This window comes from Carettochelys insculpta, chromosome 1, assembly GCF_033958435.1.
Source record: "Carettochelys insculpta isolate YL-2023 chromosome 1, ASM3395843v1, whole genome shotgun sequence".
Classification (NCBI taxonomy): Eukaryota; Metazoa; Chordata; order Testudines; family Carettochelyidae; genus Carettochelys; species Carettochelys insculpta.
The window spans coordinates 42,422,714-42,446,458 of record NC_134137.1 but is presented as its reverse complement, the minus strand read 5'-3'; the positions used below and the strand labels follow the sequence as shown (position 1 = coordinate 42,446,458).

General features: G+C 40.5%; 1 protein-coding gene across 3 annotated transcripts in view; it reads right to left on the bottom strand.

Annotated features, from left to right (window-relative positions):
- The window catches only part of ATM (ATM serine/threonine kinase), a 128,564-nt gene that overhangs the window by 13,088 nt on the left and 91,731 nt on the right, over positions 1-23,745 (bottom strand). For 2 of the 3 annotated variants that reach the window (XM_074984905.1, XM_074984922.1), the window contains 13 exons: positions 21,045-21,149; positions 19,976-20,095; positions 17,820-18,054; positions 15,375-15,542; positions 13,327-13,446; positions 11,902-12,119; positions 11,178-11,385; positions 9,809-9,922; positions 9,185-9,343; positions 7,487-7,625; positions 6,339-6,427; positions 5,690-5,830; positions 4,036-4,152 (listed from right to left, as the gene is read on the bottom strand). In XM_074984905.1, coding sequence (XP_074841006.1) covers positions 4,036-4,152; positions 5,690-5,830; positions 6,339-6,427; positions 7,487-7,625; positions 9,185-9,343; positions 9,809-9,922; positions 11,178-11,385; positions 11,902-12,119; positions 13,327-13,446; positions 15,375-15,542; positions 17,820-18,054; positions 19,976-20,095; positions 21,045-21,149 — 1,933 coding nt within the window. The remainder of the gene's footprint in view (positions 1-4,035; positions 4,153-5,689; positions 5,831-6,338; positions 6,428-7,486; positions 7,626-9,184; positions 9,344-9,808; positions 9,923-11,177; positions 11,386-11,901; positions 12,120-13,326; positions 13,447-15,374; positions 15,543-17,819; positions 18,055-19,975; positions 20,096-21,044; positions 21,150-23,745) is intronic. The other variant, XM_074984914.1, reaches the window with a different exon arrangement.

Genomic DNA, 23,745 nt, shown 5'->3' with positions numbered 1-23,745 from the left:
TAACCAGCATAGAAGCCATTATCATTCATCAACAACTTTGTTGAACTGGTCACGTGGTTCAGATGTCTGATCAGCGCCTCCCAAAATAGATTCTGTTTTCTGAATTGGAGGAGGGACAGCGGAGCACTGAGGGCCGGTGGAAGTGATATAAGGACATGCTGAAGGCCCACATGGAAAAGTACAGCACCAGGGTCGACACTTGGAATAACCTTGCCTGAGACCGGCCCCAGTGGAGAACAGTAATCCGCGATGGGGTGGTGCAATTTGACAGGTCCCACTGCAACACAGACGAAGAAAGGTGGAGAAGAAGAAAAAAGTGTAATAAAATGCCCACCACCCTTCCAACACCTGCCCCTTCTGTGATAAGACCTGCAGCTCCAGAATTGGGCTGATAAGCCATCAACAGACTTACTTATAGGAGGGTGACATGAAGACATCTTACTCGTTACTGAGTGACCATCGAGAGAGAGACTAATAGTTCAGGTTACTCACAGAATCACAGCCACTTTCTCATGCTCCTCTACTAACATCATATATGCCATCATGTGCCAACAATGCCCAGATGCTTTGTATATTGGACAGACTTCTAACTCCCTTAGACAAAGGGTCAATGGGCACAAAACAGACATCAAAACACTCCAGATCCACAAACCAGTTAGTCAACATTTTAATGGAATGGGGCACTCTGTCAATGACCTAAAGGTATGTGTGTTACTTAAGAAGAATTATCGCACCGTTCTGGAAAGGGAAACAGCTGAGCTGGCTTTTATATTCAAATTTGGCACATTAACACGTGGTTTAAATCATGATGGGAACTTTCTGAGTCACTACAGGGACTCGTCTGCATACTTGGCTCAATCTAATTCTTGACCTTGCCTCCCACCCCTCCACTCTCTGATTTGCTCACCTTGATTATCTTTTTCTGATTTGTCCTCCTTGCTTACTGTTTTTCGTTCTCTGTGCCTTAAATATTGAGTCTGGTCTGGTCTGGCTATGGTCTGAAGAAGTGGGTCTGTCCCACGAAAGCTCACCTAATAAATTATTTTGCTAGTCTTTAAAGTGCTACTTGACTGCTTTCTGTTTTCAAACTGCACAGGGTTATTACAAGCAATTGCTTGAATTAAGATATCATATAACAACTGAAATGAACATATGTGAAACTAAAGAAATTAGATGAACATAGTGGCACCCCCAACTTATATGTTAGCCAGCTTTTAAACCACTATCAAATCTCACTAATTTAGTCTATTGCCAGGTACTAATGAACAGATGTCTGTGTAGTAGGAAGAGAGTCTGAAACAAGGCTGTGTATGAGAGACCTGATTTTGTGTTCTTACTAGGTAGTTCAGTCAGAGCCTGTGGCACTGCCCATCTTGCCAAAGCCAGAACACCACATTGGCGGCATCTGTCAACAGTGTCCACATCACAACTGGCTCTAACTGACCTCTCTTTGTCAGCTGCCTGAGCTGAGTGAATTGGTATGGATACTAACTAATCCTCTCGCTATTGTGTAACAGTCATCTCTTTTAGTTTTGATTCCTTCCTACCCTTATCCATTTTTTGCATCTGTCTTCTTGTTGTTTATTGCTGATGGATTATTAAAGATTTCTAATCTCATAGTAAAGAGGGAGCTTGTATTTTCATTATAATAATTTCTTCCATATACATTTAAAAACCCTATGAACATTTTTCCTTCCTAACTGTCCTCCTGCATTTTGCATGTTTACAAATATACCAGATCTGACTGAAGACTATTTAAGCAAGACGGAGTGAAATCCAGGAGTTCTTCAGAGTATTACAATATACATAACTAATTAAGATAAATCACTTAATGACTGAGGGACATGTACAATTTGTCAAAGATAAAGCTCATTCAAACTTAATTTAAAAACTATTTATTAGCAGCTCATCTTAACTTTTTTTAAAATATGTTGAACACATTGTACACATTATAGGGAAGAAGAAGGGGTAAAGTCCAAACTAATCTCCCATATCCAGAGCTGAAATATTAAATTCATTCTTTGTCTCATCAAAAACAGTTCTGACAATCAGATCCTGCATTTGCAAGGATAGGGCTTCTGGACACAGTTGATTTTGTCAGTGATCCTGCAAGACTGAAATTAAAGAGAAATCTCCAACGATCTTGTGTGCAAATGCCTAAGGGTCTGTGTCTTACAAGTGAGTGGCAGTACATGGCTCTCTCATTTTACTGTTTCAAGTTTGTACAAAGAAAGCTTCCAAGGGTATTCACATAGATATCAGGGCACGAGATAATTTTTCTGTGAACTTTACATTCTGCGGCTGCGTCCACACTACACGATAAAATCGATTTCTCAATGCTGGATTTTATCCATTTGATTTTGGAGCACCTTCACCTTCCCACATGCTCCCCACAAAATCGACTTGCTGCTGCCACCCACAAGTAGCTTAAATCAAGCTTAAATTGAGTGCTGCAGCAGTATATTGTGGAAACCTATCCCACAGTTCTCTGAGCCCTGTTGCATTCTGCCCGCACAAGTAGATGTGGGTATATGATGCCATCTTCCCACATTTCATTCCCCTCTTTCCCCTGCCATGTTAAGTATGTTTAAGTTGACAAGGTTGTTACACTGAAACTCAAATGAATCGTCAGTAATGGGCCGTGGTGGCTAAAAGAGGGTACCCAGTTGACAGCCACGCAAATCGTGACTGCCCACGGAGTGCCTCTCTCAGGTCTGGAGCTGCATTTAGGCCGCCTGAGAAAGAAGAGCCTTATGCCCAAGCAGACACAGCTGTTACACTGTAACTCGAATGAATCATCAGGCTAAAAGACCCCAGACTACAGCCAGGTTTGCACATCGAAAAGAAGACCCTTAAGACACGAATATTCCCTGCTGCAAGCCTTAGTTCGATGACTGTGGTAATTGTATAGCTAATACATTGCCTTCATTGAGACATGTATGGCTTGGGGAAGCTACTAGACCCCCAGCTACAGTCAGCCCCTGAAAATTGTGATCACCGAGGGAGACATCCCCTGGGAGGCTAAAAGAGAGCCAGCTACAGCCAACCCCCCCAAAAATCGTGACCCTCACCATGTGCAATCTACCTAGCACCTTGCGCAGCATATCCTTTTACTGGTTCGGGGTCAAGCCACATGATACGGCTGGACGCGGGAACGTTCCAGACTGTGTGGCGCCTCCAGGGGGAGGGAATGGAGGGTCAGGACAACATGTAAAGAGCCGAAAAGAAGTTTCTCATCCTACCAGACAAGCATGACCCCCACCCGCAGCCTACCTGACGCATGGTATGGAGGGCCACTGGCTGGCACAAGGCAGTGCAGAAAAAAAGGCAGCTACAGGGGTAAACACAGAACTAAACACCCCACAGCTGAGCTCCCAGCAAACAAAACGAAAGAAGATTTGTCAACCTCTCATGACCCTAACAGCCATGGGCTTTGCAGGTGCCCAATTATAACAGTCCTGTTGCTTAATTCCTATGCAATTGAGAGGAGTGGAGATGTAAGAGGCCAGAGCGGAGAACTGTGGGGCATTGTGGAGGACATATGGGACACTTGTGGAGGCTAATTAGTTAGTTCGTTAAGTTAAACCCGTGAACCCCAAGTGGGGCATAGGTCATCCACAAGGCTCCTCCACCTGGCTAATTAACTTGATTTAAAGACATTCTGCATCCTCGATTCAGATTCTTAAATTTGAAGTAAATGCTACGCCCATCAAGTTACTTGGATATCATGTTGATTTTAGTGGTCCATAAATCGAGCTAATGGAATTTACAGTGAGGACATGCACCTGGAAAAATCAGGCTAACTGACTTAAAACCGATTTGATCTCACAGTGTAGACGCAGCCTGAGGAAAATTAAATGGTGGCCTTTAGTTTTTTGGAACTCTGACTCTTTCCAAGGAAACAGTTAATTTCTTGACTACATGCAGTATTTTTAGCTAGCTTTTAGGTTACAGAGATAAAAGAAGAGGGTAAAATTGTCACACTGCATAAATATCATTTACTGCCACTCTGCTACCACAGCAAATGCCAATTACCTTATATCTTCGGATGGTGAGTTTTCTTCTTCTGGTTTCAGTGTTTTGCTGGAGTAGAGTATTGCACATCTGGAAAACCTGCTGCATGACAGCATCCTGTCTCAGGTCATCCCGGCCCTTTATAAAAAATACAAAAGCAATAAAAAGACAATTTTTCTAACATCTAACTTCCTCTTTATTGCAATAAAGGTGCTCTGAGGAGCACAAGAGCCTTCACAAAACATAAAACATTAAATTTTCTCCTATACACCTAAGTAAAGCTACAAATTTAATTAATGTTTGGTTTTCTAGAACAGTTCAGCAGTTTGAAAATACAGCTGATCTGCTAGTTTTTCCTTCTTCCAATGGCAAACATTTTATTTTTGATTCTTAAGAGTTTCCAATAACCTACATAACTTCAGTATGTTAGCAAGCTTTTAAAAATGCTATTTTATTCAATGTTACACCCAATCCCATAATTAGTCGTAAGGATTGAAGATCGCAGCTTTTGACGAGGTCACAGAATATACTCATCCCCCATTAAATGAGTACTTTACTAATGAGTACTCGCTTAAACGAGGGACACTTTTACTTACCTTTATTTACTCTACGAGTGAACTCCCCTACTAATACGAGGCTAATACCTTCCCCCAGCTCCAACCTACCCTAGTCTGACCCCCTGCCAGCCACGCAGCCCCAACCAGAGGCAACCTGACCACCCCCTGCCGGCCCTGCAGCAGCCTGACCCATGCCCCTCTGCAACAGCCTGGTTCCCCTCCCCTCCCTCACCGTACCTCTGCCGGTCCCACAGCAGCCCTCCCCCTCCCCATGCCCTCTGCCTCTGTTCATCATTAGTTAGCAGTGTAAAAACACAATGTTTTATTTCAATACACACTCCCACCACCTGGTGTGCTCATGAGGCTGACAGAAATTCAAATGCCAGCCAACTGATTAGCAGAGAGTTGTGTTTTTTTTTTTTTTGGTTGCTGTTGTTTTTTCTACTGGCAGTGAACATTCACACATGCCTTGGTGCCCACAAAACGAAGTATTCCACTCATGGATGGAAAAAATCTGCATATGTATGGCAATGATTAACAGGAACACGGCCCACCTCTAGAAGAAGCATAATTATGCACTTTGGCAGGTCTCACGTTCTATCCAGTAGTGGACAGAATTAGATACACATATTGCAGGAGGACATATCTACAAACGTAGCATACATTAGATACGTGATGATTTCCTTTACAAAATACTTATATAAACAAACATACTCAAAACAACCTCTACTGGGAAAGGGACAGAGATTTCTATGTGATACACCCAAGCACATAGGCGTCTGCTAGAGAGCTGGAATGAGAACTTAGAAGAGTTCCAGTCTTCTATTCTTGTACTCAGATCACAACTTTCTCCACAGCCATGATTTTTAAAGTTATTTGGGCATCTGATTGAGAAGCCTAATTTTCAAAAGGTGACAAGCAAGTCCTGTTGAAGTCAGTGGGAATTAGGCTCACAAATGCCTATGTCAATTTTGAAAATGAGAACGAGGATCCTAAGTCAGTTAGGCATTGAAACATTTAGCAAAGCAACACTTAAATACATTTACAATTTGGTTCCGTGTCTGCAGCTGGTAGAAACAGAATATTGTCCTCTGTCAATGACAGCGGATAGAGCTCACCTTGACAAGCTGCCTTCTCTCTTTTCCATCTGATCCTACACAGTCTATTATTTTAGGCAGATTCAGACCTCCAGCTAAGCGAAACTCTGGCTTGAATGACATTATTGTCACCAAATTTTCATATTTCCCAGTAGGATCCACCTGAAATTATAATTAAAAATTACTATAAAATTTTTATTTATATATATTTTTATATATATATACATAAATTTATATATAAAATATAAAATGAGAGAGATTCATTATACTGAGAAACAGTGCTTTCTTCTTATAAACCTGAAGCTTTGCAAATTTCATTACACTTTAAATGACGCAAGATTGTTACTATGGGATATCTGTAGTCTCCAAGGTCAAATTGTTTATTAATGATCCTAGCACTAAAAATAACCTTAATAAGATCCAATGAAATGCTATTAAGCAATGAATATACATCAGGAAAACATATAAAATATCCAACTGTGTGAAAATGTACTTGTAGGCACATACAAAAACGCAACAAAGATGGGGAAAGAGGGCATTTAAAGATAAGGGGGAAAAAAAAGAAAAGATCACAGCAAAGGACCACATGCCTTGACCTCCATTGAAAAGAAATGGAAGTTAACACCTAGGATGCATATTAAACTGCACATATATCTCAACTTTATCTCACCTTAATTTCCATGGTGGGAACAACAACATCCTCCAAGTTTTTCAGTTTAGTAATTGGCTGGCCAGCAGGAATACTTATGCCTTCTGCAGCTAAAAATCAATGCATTATTTTAAATCAACAATTGCAGTTCACACTTACCCGTTTTCACCCACAAGGTTGCTCAATCTGGGTCCTGAGCCCAAGATCTGAGTGAGGAAAAGAGCATCTTTGGCCTTTCCATATAGGGAACCAGACTGCTGTGATGAAGATACTTCTTTCCCAGTTAAGAGTGAAGGAAGCTCCCCAAAAGCTGAGGTGGCCACCAGGGGGGTTGCCAGCTTTCTAGCTGCAGAAAACCAAATAGAACTTGCCCTGCCCCCTGCCCCGAGGCCCCTACCACTTCTGAGGCACTGTCCCAACTGCTCACTCCAGCACCCCTCCCCACCCCCGTCACTCACTCTCCTCCACGAACAGTCAGTCAATTTCACCAGGCTGGGGTAGTGGTGCAGGAAGGGGTGAAGGCTCCAGCTGAGGGTGCGAACTCTGGGGATGTCAGGGATGATGGATTTGGGATGCAGGAAGGGGCTCTGGGCTGGGGCATGGAGTCAAACGATTCAGAATATGGCAGGGGTCTTAGGGCTGTGGTGTGGAAGGGGATGCAGATGTAGGCGTGGGATTAGGGCTGAGGCAGGCAGTGAGTGCATGGGATGTGGACTGTGGAAGGGAGTTCGGGTGTGGGAGGGGGCTCAGGGCTGGGGCAAGCAATTGGGGTAGAGGCTGAGCTCTTGGTGGCGTTTATCTGAAGTAGCTCCTGGAAGCAGCAACAGGGCCCTGAGGCCTCCACCCATAGGGGAAGCCAGGGAGGCTCTGCATACACTGCCTTCACCCACAGGCTCCACCCCCATAGTTCTGATTGGCCACAGTTCCAAGCCCATAGGAGCTGCACAGCCAACTGGCAGGACAAGGCAAAGAAAACACTGACCTATCACCATGCTATGCAGTATCATGCCCATTTTACATACGGGTAACTGAAGCCTAGAGAGACTCAAGGACCTCCCCAAGATAAGGCAATGGTAGAAACAGGAATAAAACCTAGTAATTGTGATTCCAAATACCTTGCCTAAATATTCACTAACTACTATGTACTGTCCACTTTGCAAGTTACTTACTTCTTTGAGATTTCCATTGAGTGGCATCAAGATTTGCTAATGTGATGTATGCATCACAAAGTGCTTCTACACCACTAACCATCCTAGGTCTCCTACTTTTTATTATGTTAATTATATTGCTGGCAGCCTCCATTCGATCCTACAGAACAAATATATAAATCAATAAACAAATTTTGCATGTTACTCTTTGCCACGTCAAAAGACACACAGTATTATAGCCATCAAACAGCACTGAAGCTATCCTGCGAAAACTGAGGAAAGACAAATAGTGAATACCTGCTGCAGTTCATACCTGGAATTATATAAATGCTAACTCAGTGTTTTTCAACCTGGGGGTTGGGAAGGACGGTGGACTATTTGTGGATATATCCTGACAAAGTGGGGCAGTGAGGCTGGGAAAGCTGCAGGACATCTGATCTGCTCTCCATGCTCCTGCAAACATGGGGCAAAAATACGTACTTCTGCCATTGTCCCTGATGTAGCCGGCAGGGGGACCAGCTTACACACACAAGGGTGAAACTTGCCTACACAAACTTCCCTTTTCTGCTCCCACATTGTTCAACTTTGCTGAATTAAGCACACCACCTATGGAAACCACAGTCCACAGCTACATAGCGCCTCCTTATGTGTTGAGAAAAGGACCAGAACTACCAGAGGAGGGCTACATCTATACTAGAGGGTTTTGCCAACAAACTGGGGTTTTGTTGACAAAACGTGCAAAGCATTTACACACAAAATGTGTTTTGTCAACAAAAACACCATGTAGACACTCTGGGAGCTCTTTTGTCAACAGAGCAGATCAAAAGATTGATATGCTTTTATGTGTAGTTTGTCAGAACATCTCTTCTAACAGTAACTTCTGTAGATAGATGCTTCTAGTGTAGATGTAGCTGAGGAGAAAAGCCAGCTATAAATATGTAAAAAAGATAAGGGGGAAAAATCCAGGAAAGACGAGAAAAGGACAGAAATATGAGAGAAGCAAGAAATTATGAGAGGGTGAGGGGACAAAGAAAGTGACCAACAAGTGCCTAAGAGGGTCTCCAACAAATAAAAGTCAGAAAAAGCATCATAATCATAGCAATGATAACCATCAATCAAAACAAATAATAATGCTAACTTAAAAAGAAGTCACAATATAATGTTACAAGTCAATAGCATTAATATTATTATTTTTCTCTATGAAAGATACAAATATATCAGACCCATACCGCACAAACCCTAATATTTTATCTTACAGATTTACATTAAACACTCACTTAACATTAAAACACAAAAACTTTGGTCATTATTGGCCTCTCACTTATGAATTCACTCAAACCTTGGATGCAGCTGAATGTCTATAGAATATCCTATGGGGTGAAAAATCCAAAACCAGTTCCTTTACAATATTCTGAACTGAGGGACACTGGCCTCAGGAAAGGTGAGGATTTTTTTTTTTTTGTTCTGAAACCAATGTTCTGACTGATATTAGTAACAACTCTCAAGGCTAGCGGGACCCAATATCCACAATTACAAATCTTGATTTTCAAATCAGTATTAAATTTTTCCCCATTCTTCCTCATCTCAGCAAAAATCACATATAGAAAGCTTGGCATCATAACATCCTTTTAAATTAACTTTCTGATATTATGCTATTAAACATGATCCAGAATCCAGAACTAAGTGATTGATAGACAAAATTCTGTTTGATTTGAGTACCATATCAAGCTGGGAGATTTCTTTCGGTACATTTTTTGTTAGTCTGTTTCTTTTTGTTGCCTCTGGTTTTGTCACGAGTTCATCCTTGTTGGCATTTGCCAAAGCCAATATTATAAACAAAGTATGATGTGGATGATCCAGTGAAATTCTAGATATTAGCTGTCAAGAAATATAATACGAGCCAGTTATTAAAAATGTAATAAAATAGTACAACTTACAAATCAGAACAGTAAACCAAAATTTTACACTAAGAAGTAAATGCACAATCAAATATTACTCAGATCTCTCATATTAAAATCAACACAGAAAGGAATGATTTTTTTTTAAACCTTTCATGGTCCTTTCCAGATAGTAACAGAATAATTAAGTCTGTATTTTAAGGTCTGTGCGATACAGAATGTTTTTTTAATGGAACGGGTCATACTGACAAAAATAAAGTTTTATGTTTCAAGTTTCACAAGTTTACTATGTCTCATTCTGTAAAGGAAGAATTTAGGCTACATGACTTCAGCAAGAACTGTGCAAGGAATGCATGTTGTTTAGAAGTTTTAACAAGTGTTAAGATGCATTTCTGTATCATTAATCTCATCACAATATTTCTGATTGCAATAACGTATTACTTACATTATTTAAAACTTCATGAAATCCGGGACAGCCCATGATCTTGGTTCCCATTCGAGCAGCCAACTGGTACATCAGAGGCAAAAACTTGTATGATGGAATCTTCTCTGCGTCTGTCTGTTAAAATAGAAATCAGACCTAAAGCAACACTGTTCATAAAAGAGATCACAAACACAAATCAGTACAGAGGCACCAATGTGTGTGTATTGATATTTTTGAAAATTTTAAAATTGGTTTACAATTGGTTGTCCGAGTGGCAGCATGCTCCCCATACCTTGCTTCCTCCTTAGTTGCTCTCCAGGTGCCACAAATCCTACTGTTTGCAGCTTGTTCAGAATGCAGCAGCACAGCCGCTCCTGGGTTTAAGCTAGTAGGCCCATACTCAGCCAGGTTGGCATACTTTACACTGGATGCTTACTAAGTAGCAAATTCTGTTTAAATTAGTCTTCCTGGCTGATAAAACTCTGACAGGGCCTGACCCAGACTGTATGAGAGACCCCATCACTCCGTCCTCGACAGCTTTTTTTTCAATATTTAAAATGCTATTATTTTATTACAAGAGTGCCTTAATTAAGACTGAAGTACCACTTTTCTGGGTATTATAGAAACAGATGGTAAGAGACAATTCTCAACCAGCAAAACTTGTGATCTAATTTAAAACAAGAAATAAGTGTGTCAAAAATGTATGAAAGAAAAAAGAAGGGAGGACAAGGTTACCTGAGAAAGAAACACGATTACACAGATCAACTTTTCCAACTATTTCTGATTTTTAAAAATTAATTATAAGACAGAGAAAAGGAATAAACTAGATATAAGTAATCACTATTGCCAATGTGTTTAACCAATATCACTTAGCAATTTCCTTCAGGTATCGTTTACAATCTAAATTAGGCATAACAAAGCAAAGAACAAGTAAAGGAAAAGTAAAAGGTATGGGAAACATAAGAATAAAACAGTGAAAAATCATAGGATGTGCTTAATGTTGTTATGGACACTTTTGTGAACTTTTGTTATGAAAATGTTGAGAACAAACAGAAAAAGACACCACAGATAATGAAGGTGGGTAATAAATAAGTAACACAAAGTGAATTTTGAAGAAAGACTGAAGAAGACTGGTGCACAGGGTCTTATGTCATGCTCCAGGCCTATGAGAAAGTGTGTGGAGTAACTAATGGAAAGTGGCAGATGGAGAAAGCAAGTAAGGGAACTAGCAGAATGCAGCGCATGACACAGTGATTCAGATTCAAATGAAAGATGGCACATGGATACACTGGAAAAGATGTTCAGGTTCTAGCACCTGAGAATGAGGAATCGGCATGTGATTTTCCTGTAGAATCCTAAGGAGCAGAAAAAAGTAAGAAGAGAAACTTACCTTCATCATTCCATTGACTTCAAAAACTCCAGAGTTTTCAAGCCAGAGGGAGCAGAGCCGGAAGATCCACATGTCATGCTCTTCTCCACTAAGTAAGCAACTGATGTAGTTCTCTACCGCTTTGCACAAAAAACGTTTACAGTCCTCTCTCAGTGCACGAATTGCACATTCATCAAGTTCAAGTTCCCGCTGAACCTTCACTGTATATCTATGAATGGACATTAACGCTCTGTTAAAACACTGATGGAAAGGTAGGCTGGAGTTCTTTCATCTGTGAATGCAAGACACTTTCCAACTTTTCATACTTGCTTTGGCACTAGCATATAAAAATCAAGCAACTCTTAGATCAAGTTTCCTCACTGTCCTCTTCATTTGGGTACACTGTGTTCTTGTTCTGCGATTAAAACACACTGAAAATCCAGTCCCATTTTTTCTCAGTGTGTGTACCAGCACACACTAAAATAAAAGTGACTTTCTGTGAATGGAAAGAAGTATGAAGACTTGAGCCATCTCCTACAGAAAATAGAGAACCACTACAGCTTTGAGGATTCACTCACTTTTTCTTCCACTTACTGTGGATATAAGAAAAACAGTAAAATTAACTCTAAAAATTCCATCAGCTCTACTGTTTGTGCAAACTCCAAAATCTGGTTATACTTTGCTCTCCACTACAGTGCTATATGCTAATTAGCTGCAGTTATCGCCCTGCAGTCTGGACACCCACCTGTTTGTCTGAACCCTGTGCTCCCTTAGAAGGCCAATTTCTTCCTTGGCCTTCTTCAGCAAAGCCTGCTTGTTTTCAAACTCAGAGGATTTCATGTAGTTCTCAATTCTTTGATATTGAGTATCAGAGAAGCGAGCCAAAGAAAGAAAAGCCTTCATCTTTCCACTCTTTAACTCATCAGTGCTGTGTCCGCTATAGCTCCCAGCAACTTCCACTGCCTAAGAGAAAAGATACAAATATAGAAATTATAAGAAAGATGACCATGTTCGCATAAGAGCTATAGCTAACACCTGCTTTCATACTGCGTGTTTAGGCGACTCTTATTATTCAATGTTTGCATACACTACATGTTGAACCTCTCTCGTCCGGCACTCTCATAGCCAGCAACCTCTGAATCTGCCATGATTTTAATTAGCTGAACAGCCACTTATTGTGGGTGTGGTTAAGTTTCCAGTGGTTCCATGAAGTTGGCTTACAGCCACTAGTCCTGGCCGTTAGTGTTCTGTGCTGTTATTTAGCTGTAATTTACCCCTAAATGTCTTCTAAGAGCCTAGAAGCAGTAGAAGCACTGGAAATGGTGCTAGATAATATTGACCTCCTGAGGTCTGGTAAATTCTCTCACTGAGCACCAGTCAGGTCCTGAGGGTGCTACACTAGAGGAGAGGTTCAAACTGTAGCAAATGCACATATAAAACAGAACCAGCTATGTAAAAGTATTTCTTTCCAAGTGAACTTAATCCTCAGAAAGGACTTTGATTTTTCAACACTTGCAGCCAATGTCCATTGTAACTACAGGATCTGATGGAAATCCACTGCCACTTACTAAGTATTATACAAGTAACAACATAATTGTACATTGTGCTTTGCAGTACAGATAAAGAAAGACTCTCTACCACAAAGAGCTTGCAATCTAACAAGGGCAGTCTAGCAAACACAAAACAAGGAGATGGACAACACAAGGAGGAAAAAAGGCTGGAGTTACAAGTGAAACTGAGGTGATGGTGGAGATATTTGGATGGTATTAGAAAAGTCAGAAAGGGATAACAGCTGCAGGATTACAATTAGCAAGAGCAATGAAATGAGTGGCAAGCAATGAGCTGCAAAGAGCATACAAGATGAGAGATCAGTCAGAGTGCAGACCATATAGAGAGTAAGACCAAGGAAGCAACCTGTACCGTAAGTGGAAAGTACAAAAACAGTATCTCTACACCTCCCAACAGATAAATCTAAGTTTCACTGTGGATTTTACAAAAACATTAATACAAACTATTTTTACATTGAGATGTTATATTAGAATATACTGAAAAATCCATAATTTCAATATGGAAAACATGAATGCTGCACTGTACACTTTATATGATATTTTTACAAGGCACTATATACAGTAGAATCTATTCAGTTGCATGTTTTGAAGACCCACCCTACCTTCTCCAAGTATTTCTGCATGATAACTGTAGGGTTTTCCAAGCATGTTTCTGCTAACCAGCTTCCACATAACCTCAGACACTCTGTGTATATAAGCCTTAGGCTCAGATCATTCTCAACCTTTGGAGAAGCACACATTTAGAAAAAAATCCAACTTAAAATCAGAAACAATTTTCCAAATAAGATGCATAAAACCTGTTTTCCCATCCAAATACACCCAATTAAATTTCTTAGGCCTAATTCCAGGTTACATATCGACAGAGTGTCATCACCGTACCAGCCAGCCAGAGCTGTCAACATCCTTAACCATGCTCCACATATGTCTGTAGGGGTGTAAAAGGATTTTAAAATACTCGAGTTTTAACAATAAAAAAGGACATCTGGACTACACTGAACAAAAACTACACAAATTCACAATTTTTATACAAATGTCATTTCAATCCCACTTCGTCTGCATCATAGAAGACCATTCTGAAGGCGGCATCTAGAAAGTTTAGCGATAACTCTTCACATTACATTCCTATAATTTCTAAAATGGGACTCTAGAAGAGAGGTTGGAAGGTAATAAGGAATGAGAGAATTTAGCTGGAGATAAGCCCTCAATACTTGCAGTAGTAGAGATAGATATCTGATATCCTATTTTCTTGCATGAGCTGACACCACCTCTGAGAAAGCCTAAAGGAAAGGTCTGAGATTTAAGTAACTCATAATGTTCATGTTACCAAAAGCACAAGTTTCTATCTGTAGAAGCACTGGACACATAACTGAGTCTTTCTTTTAACTGTTGTTAGCTTGGACTGACGCTTGCATAAGTGGGGTGAGATTTTGTGCTGAGCCTGTCAGAGCCACAGCACAGAATTAGCAGCCCAGACTGACTGGCAGGTTGTGGATGTATTTTGGTAGCTTTAAGCCACCTTTATCTCTGCCTGATTTTTGGTTGTTCCAGGAGCTGAAGAAGCCTAAATTATGGTAGCCTCTATGAATTGTTCTACAGGCCTGGAATCTGTAATAATGTCCTATGGCCCACCCCCCCCCCACACCAGTAGTCACCAACCAATTGATTGTGATCAACAGGTTGATACTGGGGAGTCTCCCAGTCACGTGCTATCTCTGGTGGTGGAGCGAATTGCTCCTAAGGCAGGCTCTGGGCCTGCACTGGCTCCACATCACCAAACCTTCCCAGAAGCAGTGAGCATGGGCCTGCCCATGTATGTGTGTTGGAGGGAGGGGGCAGAGAGAATCAGGTTTCTCAGCATGCTAGTCCTGCTTGTAAGCTCCATCTCCACAGCTCGCATTGGCCAAGAACAGGGCAATGTAGTCAATAGAAGTTATAGGGTGCCAGCAGAGAGCATAAAGACACAGAGACACATGCCCCCTTTGAGTTTCAAGTGAGGGATGGGGCCTTGTGGAAGAGACAGGGTAAGATCCTGGGTTGCCCTGAAATTCAAAAAGTGATCTTGGACATAAAATGGTTGGAAACCACTGCTCTGTACCAAGGCTTCCAAGGGGATCTTTGGGGAACAGTCATAGGACTGCTTCCTGCCGTGTCTATATGAGAGACATCTTTCTTCAGTCTGACACAAAACTTTTAACTTCCTTTTATGGTGCTCTGGCCCTTTTAAATGGTGCGGAGGTGACGATATCATCTTTTTAAAATATCTTAACACTGTAGATACTATTATAGGTCCTTAGATTTTACTGTGTCTAAATAAATCTGGCTATTTGCATTGTGCTCAGAGATAAAGGAAATTTGATCCACATGTAACGTACCCTGTTTGAAAAGAAAAATTATGAACATAGTGTTGACAACGAAGGAAAATTATGAGTAAAAATCTCTAACCCTGCAGTCTTGCAAAGACTTCTGTGACATTCATTCTTACGCCTTTCTTTCCAATATTTGTCTATACAGATGTGTGCTTTAAGCCTTTTTCATCATTTCAAACTTAGACTTCAACTCTTTTATTCACTCCCAGGGAAAACCTCCAGAAAGTTGGAACAAATGTAAATATTTTAACTTCCACTAAGTCAACATACAAGGTAGTACATACCTGAAACCAACTTGTATCCAATTTCTTGATCATCTCCTTGAGAATACTCAGTGCTAGACTTTCTTCTTTTTTAGCCCAGAAAACCTGAGCTTCCTCTAGTTGCCACTCAGGTACTACACACATAGCTGAACTGTATTGTTTGATTTGAAACATTGCCCTTTCAGGAAGCTGAAAGAGAAAACCTACATTATCAAATAGATTTATAAATAATGGACAAATGTATCATAGCAGGGTCTCTAGCACTATCAATAATTTGCTTTGTTTTTAAGGTATCCCTCTTCTACCCACTTAAGCATTGTGTAAGGGCACTTGTGTAAGCTAATCAATCATTTTGATGACCAAAAGTTTCCAAGTATAGTTTCTTGAGCTGAGCTTCACAAATATTAAATAAAATATTAATATTTAACATGTTAATTACTGTGAAGTGATAAGCGAATATGGGACAGTGAGCTGGATTACAGTCATAACTAAAAAAAACTTTAAAAAGAGGTTCAAAATTATTTGTATGGAAGCCAGATAACACACTAAAAACAAAACAAAAAAGCAGCAGTCCTGTAGCACTTTAAAGATTAACAAAATAATTTACTAGGTGATGAATATTCGTGGGGCAGACCCACTTCTTCAGATCTGGAAACAGTACTGAAAATTAACTGGCACAACGATATATAACAGAGACAGAAAACAAAACAAAAAAAAAAAGAAAACTGAAAAATTAGATTGTGGGAGGGCAGGGAAGCAAAGGTTAGGGAGGAAACTACTTACTGCAAGTATCTATTAATTTATGTGACTTGCCTGAGATCACTACGAATATCAAAGATGGGGAAGCTGTCTTTGTCATGCATAAGGTAACTGCCATCTCTATTAAGGCCAAGGCGCAAAGTGTCAAATTTGAGAATAAAATTCCAGTTCCAATGTCTCTCTTGTAATCTGATGGTAAAGTCTCTTTGTTGTAGGATGCAGATTCTCAGGTCTTTAATACTATGGCCTGCTCCACTGAATGCTAACTGACAGGTTTATGCTTATTCAGATTCCTAATGTCTGACTTGTGTCCATTTACTCTTTGGCAAAGCAATTGTCCAGTATGTCCAATATCCATGGCAGAGAGGCACTACTGGCACATGATGTCATATATCTAATAATAGCGGAGGCACAGGAATATGAGCCCCTGATCCTGTAACTGACGTGGTTTGGTCCAGTGATGGTGCATCCAGAATAAATATGTGGACAGTCTCACCTGGGGCTGACTGCTGACATGTCGGGAAAGTAACAGTGTCTACACTGACACTGTATCACCCTAACTACATACATGTAAGTGCTACACATCTTGCAGAGGTAGAGTTGTTAGGTTGATGTAGTGGTCAACATACTTTGGGGAGAACTCGCACCTTACCGTACAACTGTAGAACAGACATTGTCAGAGCTAGGCTGACGTATGTGGCTTTAGGTTGACTTGACTCTACAGTTGCCTTACGCTGACCTGACTCTGATAAAGCAGGTCTTTGCTCATGAAAGCTTATGCTCCAAAATATCTGTTAGTCTATAAGGTGCCACAGGACTTCTTCTTGTTCTAGCTCTCAGACTAACACGGCTACTACCTCTCTGATACCTGTCTCTATAGTGTATTCCAAGCCTGAGTGATACTGTGGCACGAGTGAAGTCAATAGAGACTTTGCATTTGACTTTAATGGGCCAGAATGTCATCTATCATGTGCCAAAATATTTAGACACACTCTTAAAACAACATCTAGAAAATTTTAAGACCATCTTGACTTTATAATTTCACATGCCACGTCTCATTCCAGGGAAGATATTTTCCAGAAGAGGCTATACAAATATTGCAGCTCCATAATTTTGGGTCAGAGCTTTAAAACATGGTCCGTATACACAAATTTTATTACTGGTGCTGCTATAGCAGCAAGAAATAGATTAAGTAACCTTTCACATTCTACACTGAGTTTTCAGGACATGCAGAAAATTGAACATATTTGATTTAAAAGTTAATGAGATAAAAAATTGGAATTCTATAAAGTAATTCATAGATATTCCCTTTTCCAAGTACAATGGAACCTTAAGCAAATGTACTTTTGCACATGACAACAAACATGCTGAAGAATTTTTTCTGCAGCTCTGTCCTAGAATGCTGAGAAAAATTAATGGCATGATGGTGAGGTATTACATCTATTCAATGTACCAAACTGGAGACAAAACTGTAGAAACATCAAAATGTAAAAAATCCAGTTGTGTGTGCTTATGAACAAAAATGTGAAAATCTGCTTGTAGCATTCAGAATGTATTATGCAGGTTGACCCTCTAGAGAAACAATTCAATAAATAATTTAGATCAAGCATAGGAATTTCAGCACACCTGGTCTTCAGAATTACAGTGAAAAAGTTCCTTATTAATTTGGAAGTGTTTTTCACATTGAGTATCGTTGGAACTATTTACCTGGGTGTTTTTGGCAGTTCGTGCCAGTTTGGACAGTTCCACTAGATGTTTGGTTAGAATGTCTTTAATGCATTCTCTTTTGGAATTCTCACTTTCCTTCTCAAGAAGGATCTCCAGAACTACAGTGCGCAAGGCCATGATAGGCTCCTGGAATCCAAAGTCACTGTCCTTGAGAAGTTGGGACTGTCTCTGCCACTTCAGATAAACATCATTCAGCTGCTTGTCTGTAACAGATCTGAAATCACAGACATTAAGAGAGGGAAAGGGGAAAAAACCTGCTATTTCTTCTGACCATATATTAATGAAATCTGACATATGAATGAGAGAAGTCAGTAGCTCATAATACATGTTTTAGAAAGCAAAAATAGTTCATGAAACCCTTCCAGGTCATGGGCAGAACAAACACCTTAAAATACAAGCAAGTGGATGGTAGGGGTTATTAAGAAGCTTTGTAACTTTTACAAGAAGGTATTCAGAACAGCTGATTTAAACCAAACCCTGGGTGTGAGAGGAAGATCCGGGAGGCATGACAATTCCAGTGTACATTTTCTTGAATACTTACCGGTTTGGATTTAATTTGCTAAGTTCTAACACGTGGTAAGGCTGATTAAAAACATGCTGGTAAAGGGAATCTTAACTTGTATCTACACATACATGGCTGCATGACAGAATAAGAGTACACCTACACTTAGGCCATGTCTACGCTAGCCAAAAACTTCAAAGTGGCCATGCAAATGGTCATTTTGAAGTTTACTAATGAAGCGATGCAATACATATTCAGCGCCTCATTAGCATGTGGGCGGCCGCGGCACTTCGAAATTGATGTGGTTCGCCCAGACGGGGCTCCTTTTCAAAAGGACCCTGGCTACTTCGAAGTCCCCTTATCCCCATCTGCTCATAGGAATAAGGGGACTTCGAAGTAGCCGGGGTCCTTTCGAAAAGGAGCTCCGTCTGGATGAGCTGTGCGGTGGCAAGCTGCGTCAATTTCGAAGTGCCGCGGCCGCCCGCATGCTAATGAGGCGCTGAATATGTATTTCATCGCTTCATTAGTAAACTTCAAAATGGCCATTTGCATGGCCATTTTGAAGTTTTTGGCTAATGTAGACACGGCCTTAGAACTGTGGGTGTGAGTCCCAGCTTGAGCAGACATATTCATACTAGCTCTTATCAAGTTGGCACACTAAAAATAGAATATGGCTGTAGCACCACAAACTGTAGGATGGTGTGTGTTATATTGCTCATATTTTTATTATACTGCATGCCTTTCAGATGCATTCATCATCTTTTTAGAGCATAAGTTCTTGGGGGAAGATACCAGATTCTTTTTTTGGTGTGTTTGTACAATATCTAGTACATTGTGGAAGCTACTGGGAAACAAATAATAAACTGAATTGTTAACAAATACTAGTGCCGAAAATATTTGCAATGAACAAAAATAGAGTCTATATCCTGAGGCGCTAACAGTTTAGATGGTTCATAAACAGAAAACAGAATGTACAGGAAAATCCAGAAGAGTGCAGTATTGTGGATGTCCATAATAGTATCATGGAAGATTAAGGCTGGAAGAGACCTCAGAAGGTCATCTAGTCGAACAGGAAAAATATTTATAGAAAAAGGCCTTTATAACCAGAGAACTTGTGAAGTTGCTTGTAAACATGGCATCTATGGCTACATCTACACTAGCCAAAAACTTCGAAATGGCCATGCAAACTTCGAAATTGACGCGACTCGCTGCCGTGCAGCTCATTCAGACAGGGCTCCTTTTCGAAAGGACCCCGCCGCCTTCGAAGTCCCCTTATTCCCATCTGCTCATTGGAATAAGGGGACTTCGAAGTAGCTGGGGTCCTTTCGAAAAGGAGCCCCGTCTGGATGAGCCACACGGCGGCCAGCCGCGTCAATTTTGAAGTGCCGCGGCCGCCCACATGCTAATCAGGTGCTGAATATGTATTTCAGCGCTTCATTAGTAAACTTCGAAATGGCCATTTGCATGGCCATTTTGAAGTTTTTGGCTAGTGTAGACGCGGCCGATAAAGTATATTTGTTAAAGAAGGAAAACAAAGGGGCAAGCCCCTAAGTTACAAGTTGCTTAAAAATGTAAGACTGTCAAACTCATAGCTAGAACTGGAAGGGGAATCTAATATAAAGGAATAAAATACCTGGAGAAAAGTTGTCCTATGTTTTCCAACTCTCCAATGGTCTGTAATCTGCAGAGTGTGGGGTACAATGAAAACACAGACTCAAGACTGCCTTTGCACAGCTCCTCTACTTCACTCACCCTAGAAAACAAAACAGGATAGCTTCTATGTACAGAACAGATATCAAATAGAAAGTACACTGCACCAACATGTATTTTATATTTCAGTTAAAGAAGAATTTTGCACTATTCTTAAAATCTAAAATTCAAATTCTTAAAAATATAACTGAAAATGTAATTTAGTTCCTCATAGCTAGAGCCCTACCAAATTCGCAGCCGTGAAAAACATATCACAGGGTGTGAAATCTGGTCTTTTGTGGGTTTTTACACTATACTATGTAGATTTAATGAGGGGAGATTGGTGGTACTTAAACTGGGAGTCCTGACCCAAAAAGAAGTTGGGAGGTATGACAAGATTACTTGAAGAGAGTCATGGTATTGCCACCCTTACTTCTGCTCTGCTTTCAGAGCTGGACAGCCAGAGAGTAAAGGTTATTAGCCAAGCACCCACCTCTGAAGGCAGCACCTGTTAGCAGCAGCACAGAACTAAAGGGGAATACCATACCACACCACTCTGATTTCGGCACTGTCGTCTTCAGAATTTGGTAGGGCCCTGTTCATAGCCTATATGACATTCGATTTAAGGAGACTTCAGATGTAATTTTCTTTTCTATTACCAGGAAGGGGATGTATGCCAAAAAAGTGACTTTTTCCTACAAAGGAACTATTTTTAATTTGTCCCAGCATCACACCATCTTCTCACTGTTCCCTTGAAAACTGCTGGTATTTTGGCGTAACACAACCTGTAGGCACAGGTACTTGTTATGGCATAATATGCCAGTAATTTACCTCTTCTGCAGCTTGAAGATTAAGGCTTTTAAAATTCATTCATTATTGTCCAACATTTACAGCTTTGTAAAGAGGCTGTTAAAAATATCTTTACTAAAAAGATTTTACATAATTTGTGGGCTCTAGCTGCACAAGCACAACAAGATTTTACAGACAGTATATTTATAGACATTTGTTTTTACCTTGCATCTTTCAGGCCTTCATGGAAAGCAGAGAACTCTCTGTCTCTTAAAGACTGCAGAGCATCATACAATGATTCATGATAGCCTGGTCTTCCCAGTTCATCTCTTTAAAAAAAAGGATTGAAAATGGCAAAATTATATTTACACCAAAGGCCAACAATGATCTTCGTGAATGAAAACAATAACATCAATCTTCTCTTTGACAGAGTACATGTAAGTCATTTTGGTGGTATCAATAAAAACACACAATAATCTAACTGAAAAAGGAGGACACTCAGGATTTTTTTAGTGGTTGGACAGAGTTATTTTGATTTGCCTAAAAACAAAAAGCAAACCTGTAACACAATATATTTCTGTAAACCTACATTATTGCTTTAAAGTAAACAAAAAAGCAGTGAGAAATTTTTAAAATTGTATTTATACATGGAGTCAATTTTTCAAAATACATTAACATATATAAGCATTCAAAAACTATCATACAATAAATATATAATTTTAACAACCAACAAAATGCACATAAGTAGACGTTCTTGTATTATCTGTGTTCTAATAGTACATTAACAGCAGATCTGGATCACTTTCACAGAGACAGTGTCACCTGCTCCTGAGCATGTCTGTGGGTTGCAAATAGTGGAATACCTTGCAGAAAGGGAAGGTAGCTGTGATGCAAACAGGAAAACCCATCAAATAAGCAGTTGCAGATTGATTGAAGTGCAATAGTGCATGGTGGTGCAGCAGATGGTAGGGGTGCCCTAGTAAAAGGCCAGTGATATCTAAAGATGATACTGGACATGGTGAGTATAAGCCACCATCAAATTAAGTGTGCACCCAATTACATACTGTAAGAGCATGCAATTCCCCTTTCCAGAAGTGACTCTGAAAAGGCAGAGGAACTTCAAGGGAGTCAGTGACATTTGCTAGGAAAAAGAACTCCACATCCTAATTTGTTGCCTTCTTTGTTCCAATTTTTGCATTAATATGGCACATAGCTTACACAAATGAGAAAATGGGACTGGAACTGCATATTCCTTTTCCAGTATTCACAGGTAACTCAGAAATGCAACACTGACTCTACATCCTCTGAATCCAAGTCCCACGTGAGGGTGACAGGCAGAGGATGCTGCCTGAGGTCTTAAGCCACTATCCTATACATAAATGGCTTGGGAATGATGGGTACTCATTGCAGATTGAAGCAAATGCTAGCGACAGCACTGCTTCCTTCAAAAGGGGAAGGGAATGGAAAAGATCCCTAATAATTCTTGCTCCAACCAAATTTGCCAGAGAGCCATATCTGGACTGGCCATCCTGCTTTCTTATGATCTAAATATAAAAAAGAGGTAAACAAATTTTGAAAATGGGAATGTGCACACACACCTTGACAGATGTGATGGAGCTGAGTGTAGAACCACTATACCTGGCAGAGTGTTGGTGCAACATGGTACAGGTGTTTCTGCACTCAGACTAGACTTGCCAGTGAATCACAGCTACAAATGAGTTCTGGTTACACCTTGTATTGAATTGGCAAATATGAGGAGGAATAGAGATTTTCTCTGGTGCGAAGTTTGCCACCTACTCTTTGACTGCCCACAAAATTAAGTCACTGCTGAACAGTTGATGAAAGACTTACACTCTTTTGCATCAGCCTTACTAAACGTCATCAAGCTTTGGTCATCAGTGCATATGCACTGACAATGACACTCCCTGATTGGGATACAGACCCCTTTCTGCTCTCTAGTGATTGCATGCTAGTTCCCACACAGTAATCCCTTGAAATGCGTGATTTCAAGTAGCACTTAACTCACATTAATGTGAGTTAAGTGCAACTCTAAAGCCCGCTCCACCCAGCCCTGGCTAAACTCCCATCGCACAGCTCTGGTTCAAATCCCCTCCGCATGGCCTCAGCTCACCACCCCCGCAGGGCCATGCAGCCCTGGCTCAACTCCACCCTCCTGGTCACCCTGGCAGCCCTAACCCACCCATGCTTAAAACCCAAGCCCCCTCCCATGGCCCCAACCCATCACAGCCAGACTTACCCCTCCCCTACTGCCCCCCCACAATCCCAAGATTTACCTTTCAAAAGGAGCTTCAGGTGCTCCTGCTGCTTCCATGGTTGCGAAAAGTGTGCTTCGCCGAGGAAAAAAGCCACCCTCAACTTATGTAAAATTTGAGTTATGCAAGGGTGTATGGGAACACAACCCTCGCATATCTTGAGAGACTACTGTATTCTTTTCACTCTTTAAGGAACTTCCTTACAGACGTATTTCATGACATAGGCAAAAGGCTACTTATCCCGTTTCACACTAATGGGCAGGTTTCAAGATGCAATGCTGCCATGCTCACAAAAGTGGCAAATTTACACATTTAATATTGTTTGCTGATGACTATACATTGGCTGCTGATTTGATTAATGACATTCAACTTATACTTGATCATTTCACATATGCAATCATTTTAGTTTCACAGTCCACCTAAAGAAAACTGAAATGGTGTACCCAAAGTGAGCCAGGGTACGCGTAAGTTGGCCAATTATTAAGTTAACCAATGCACCTCATTAGTGAGTGGAGGTTTTGCTACATAGGAAGTATGCGCTCACACAATGCCACACCTGATGAGGCTGTTCACCTCACAGGCAAGGCCAAACCTGTATTTGATATGCTGTCCCATCACCTATGGAATGATAGGGCCACCAAAATAAGCACTA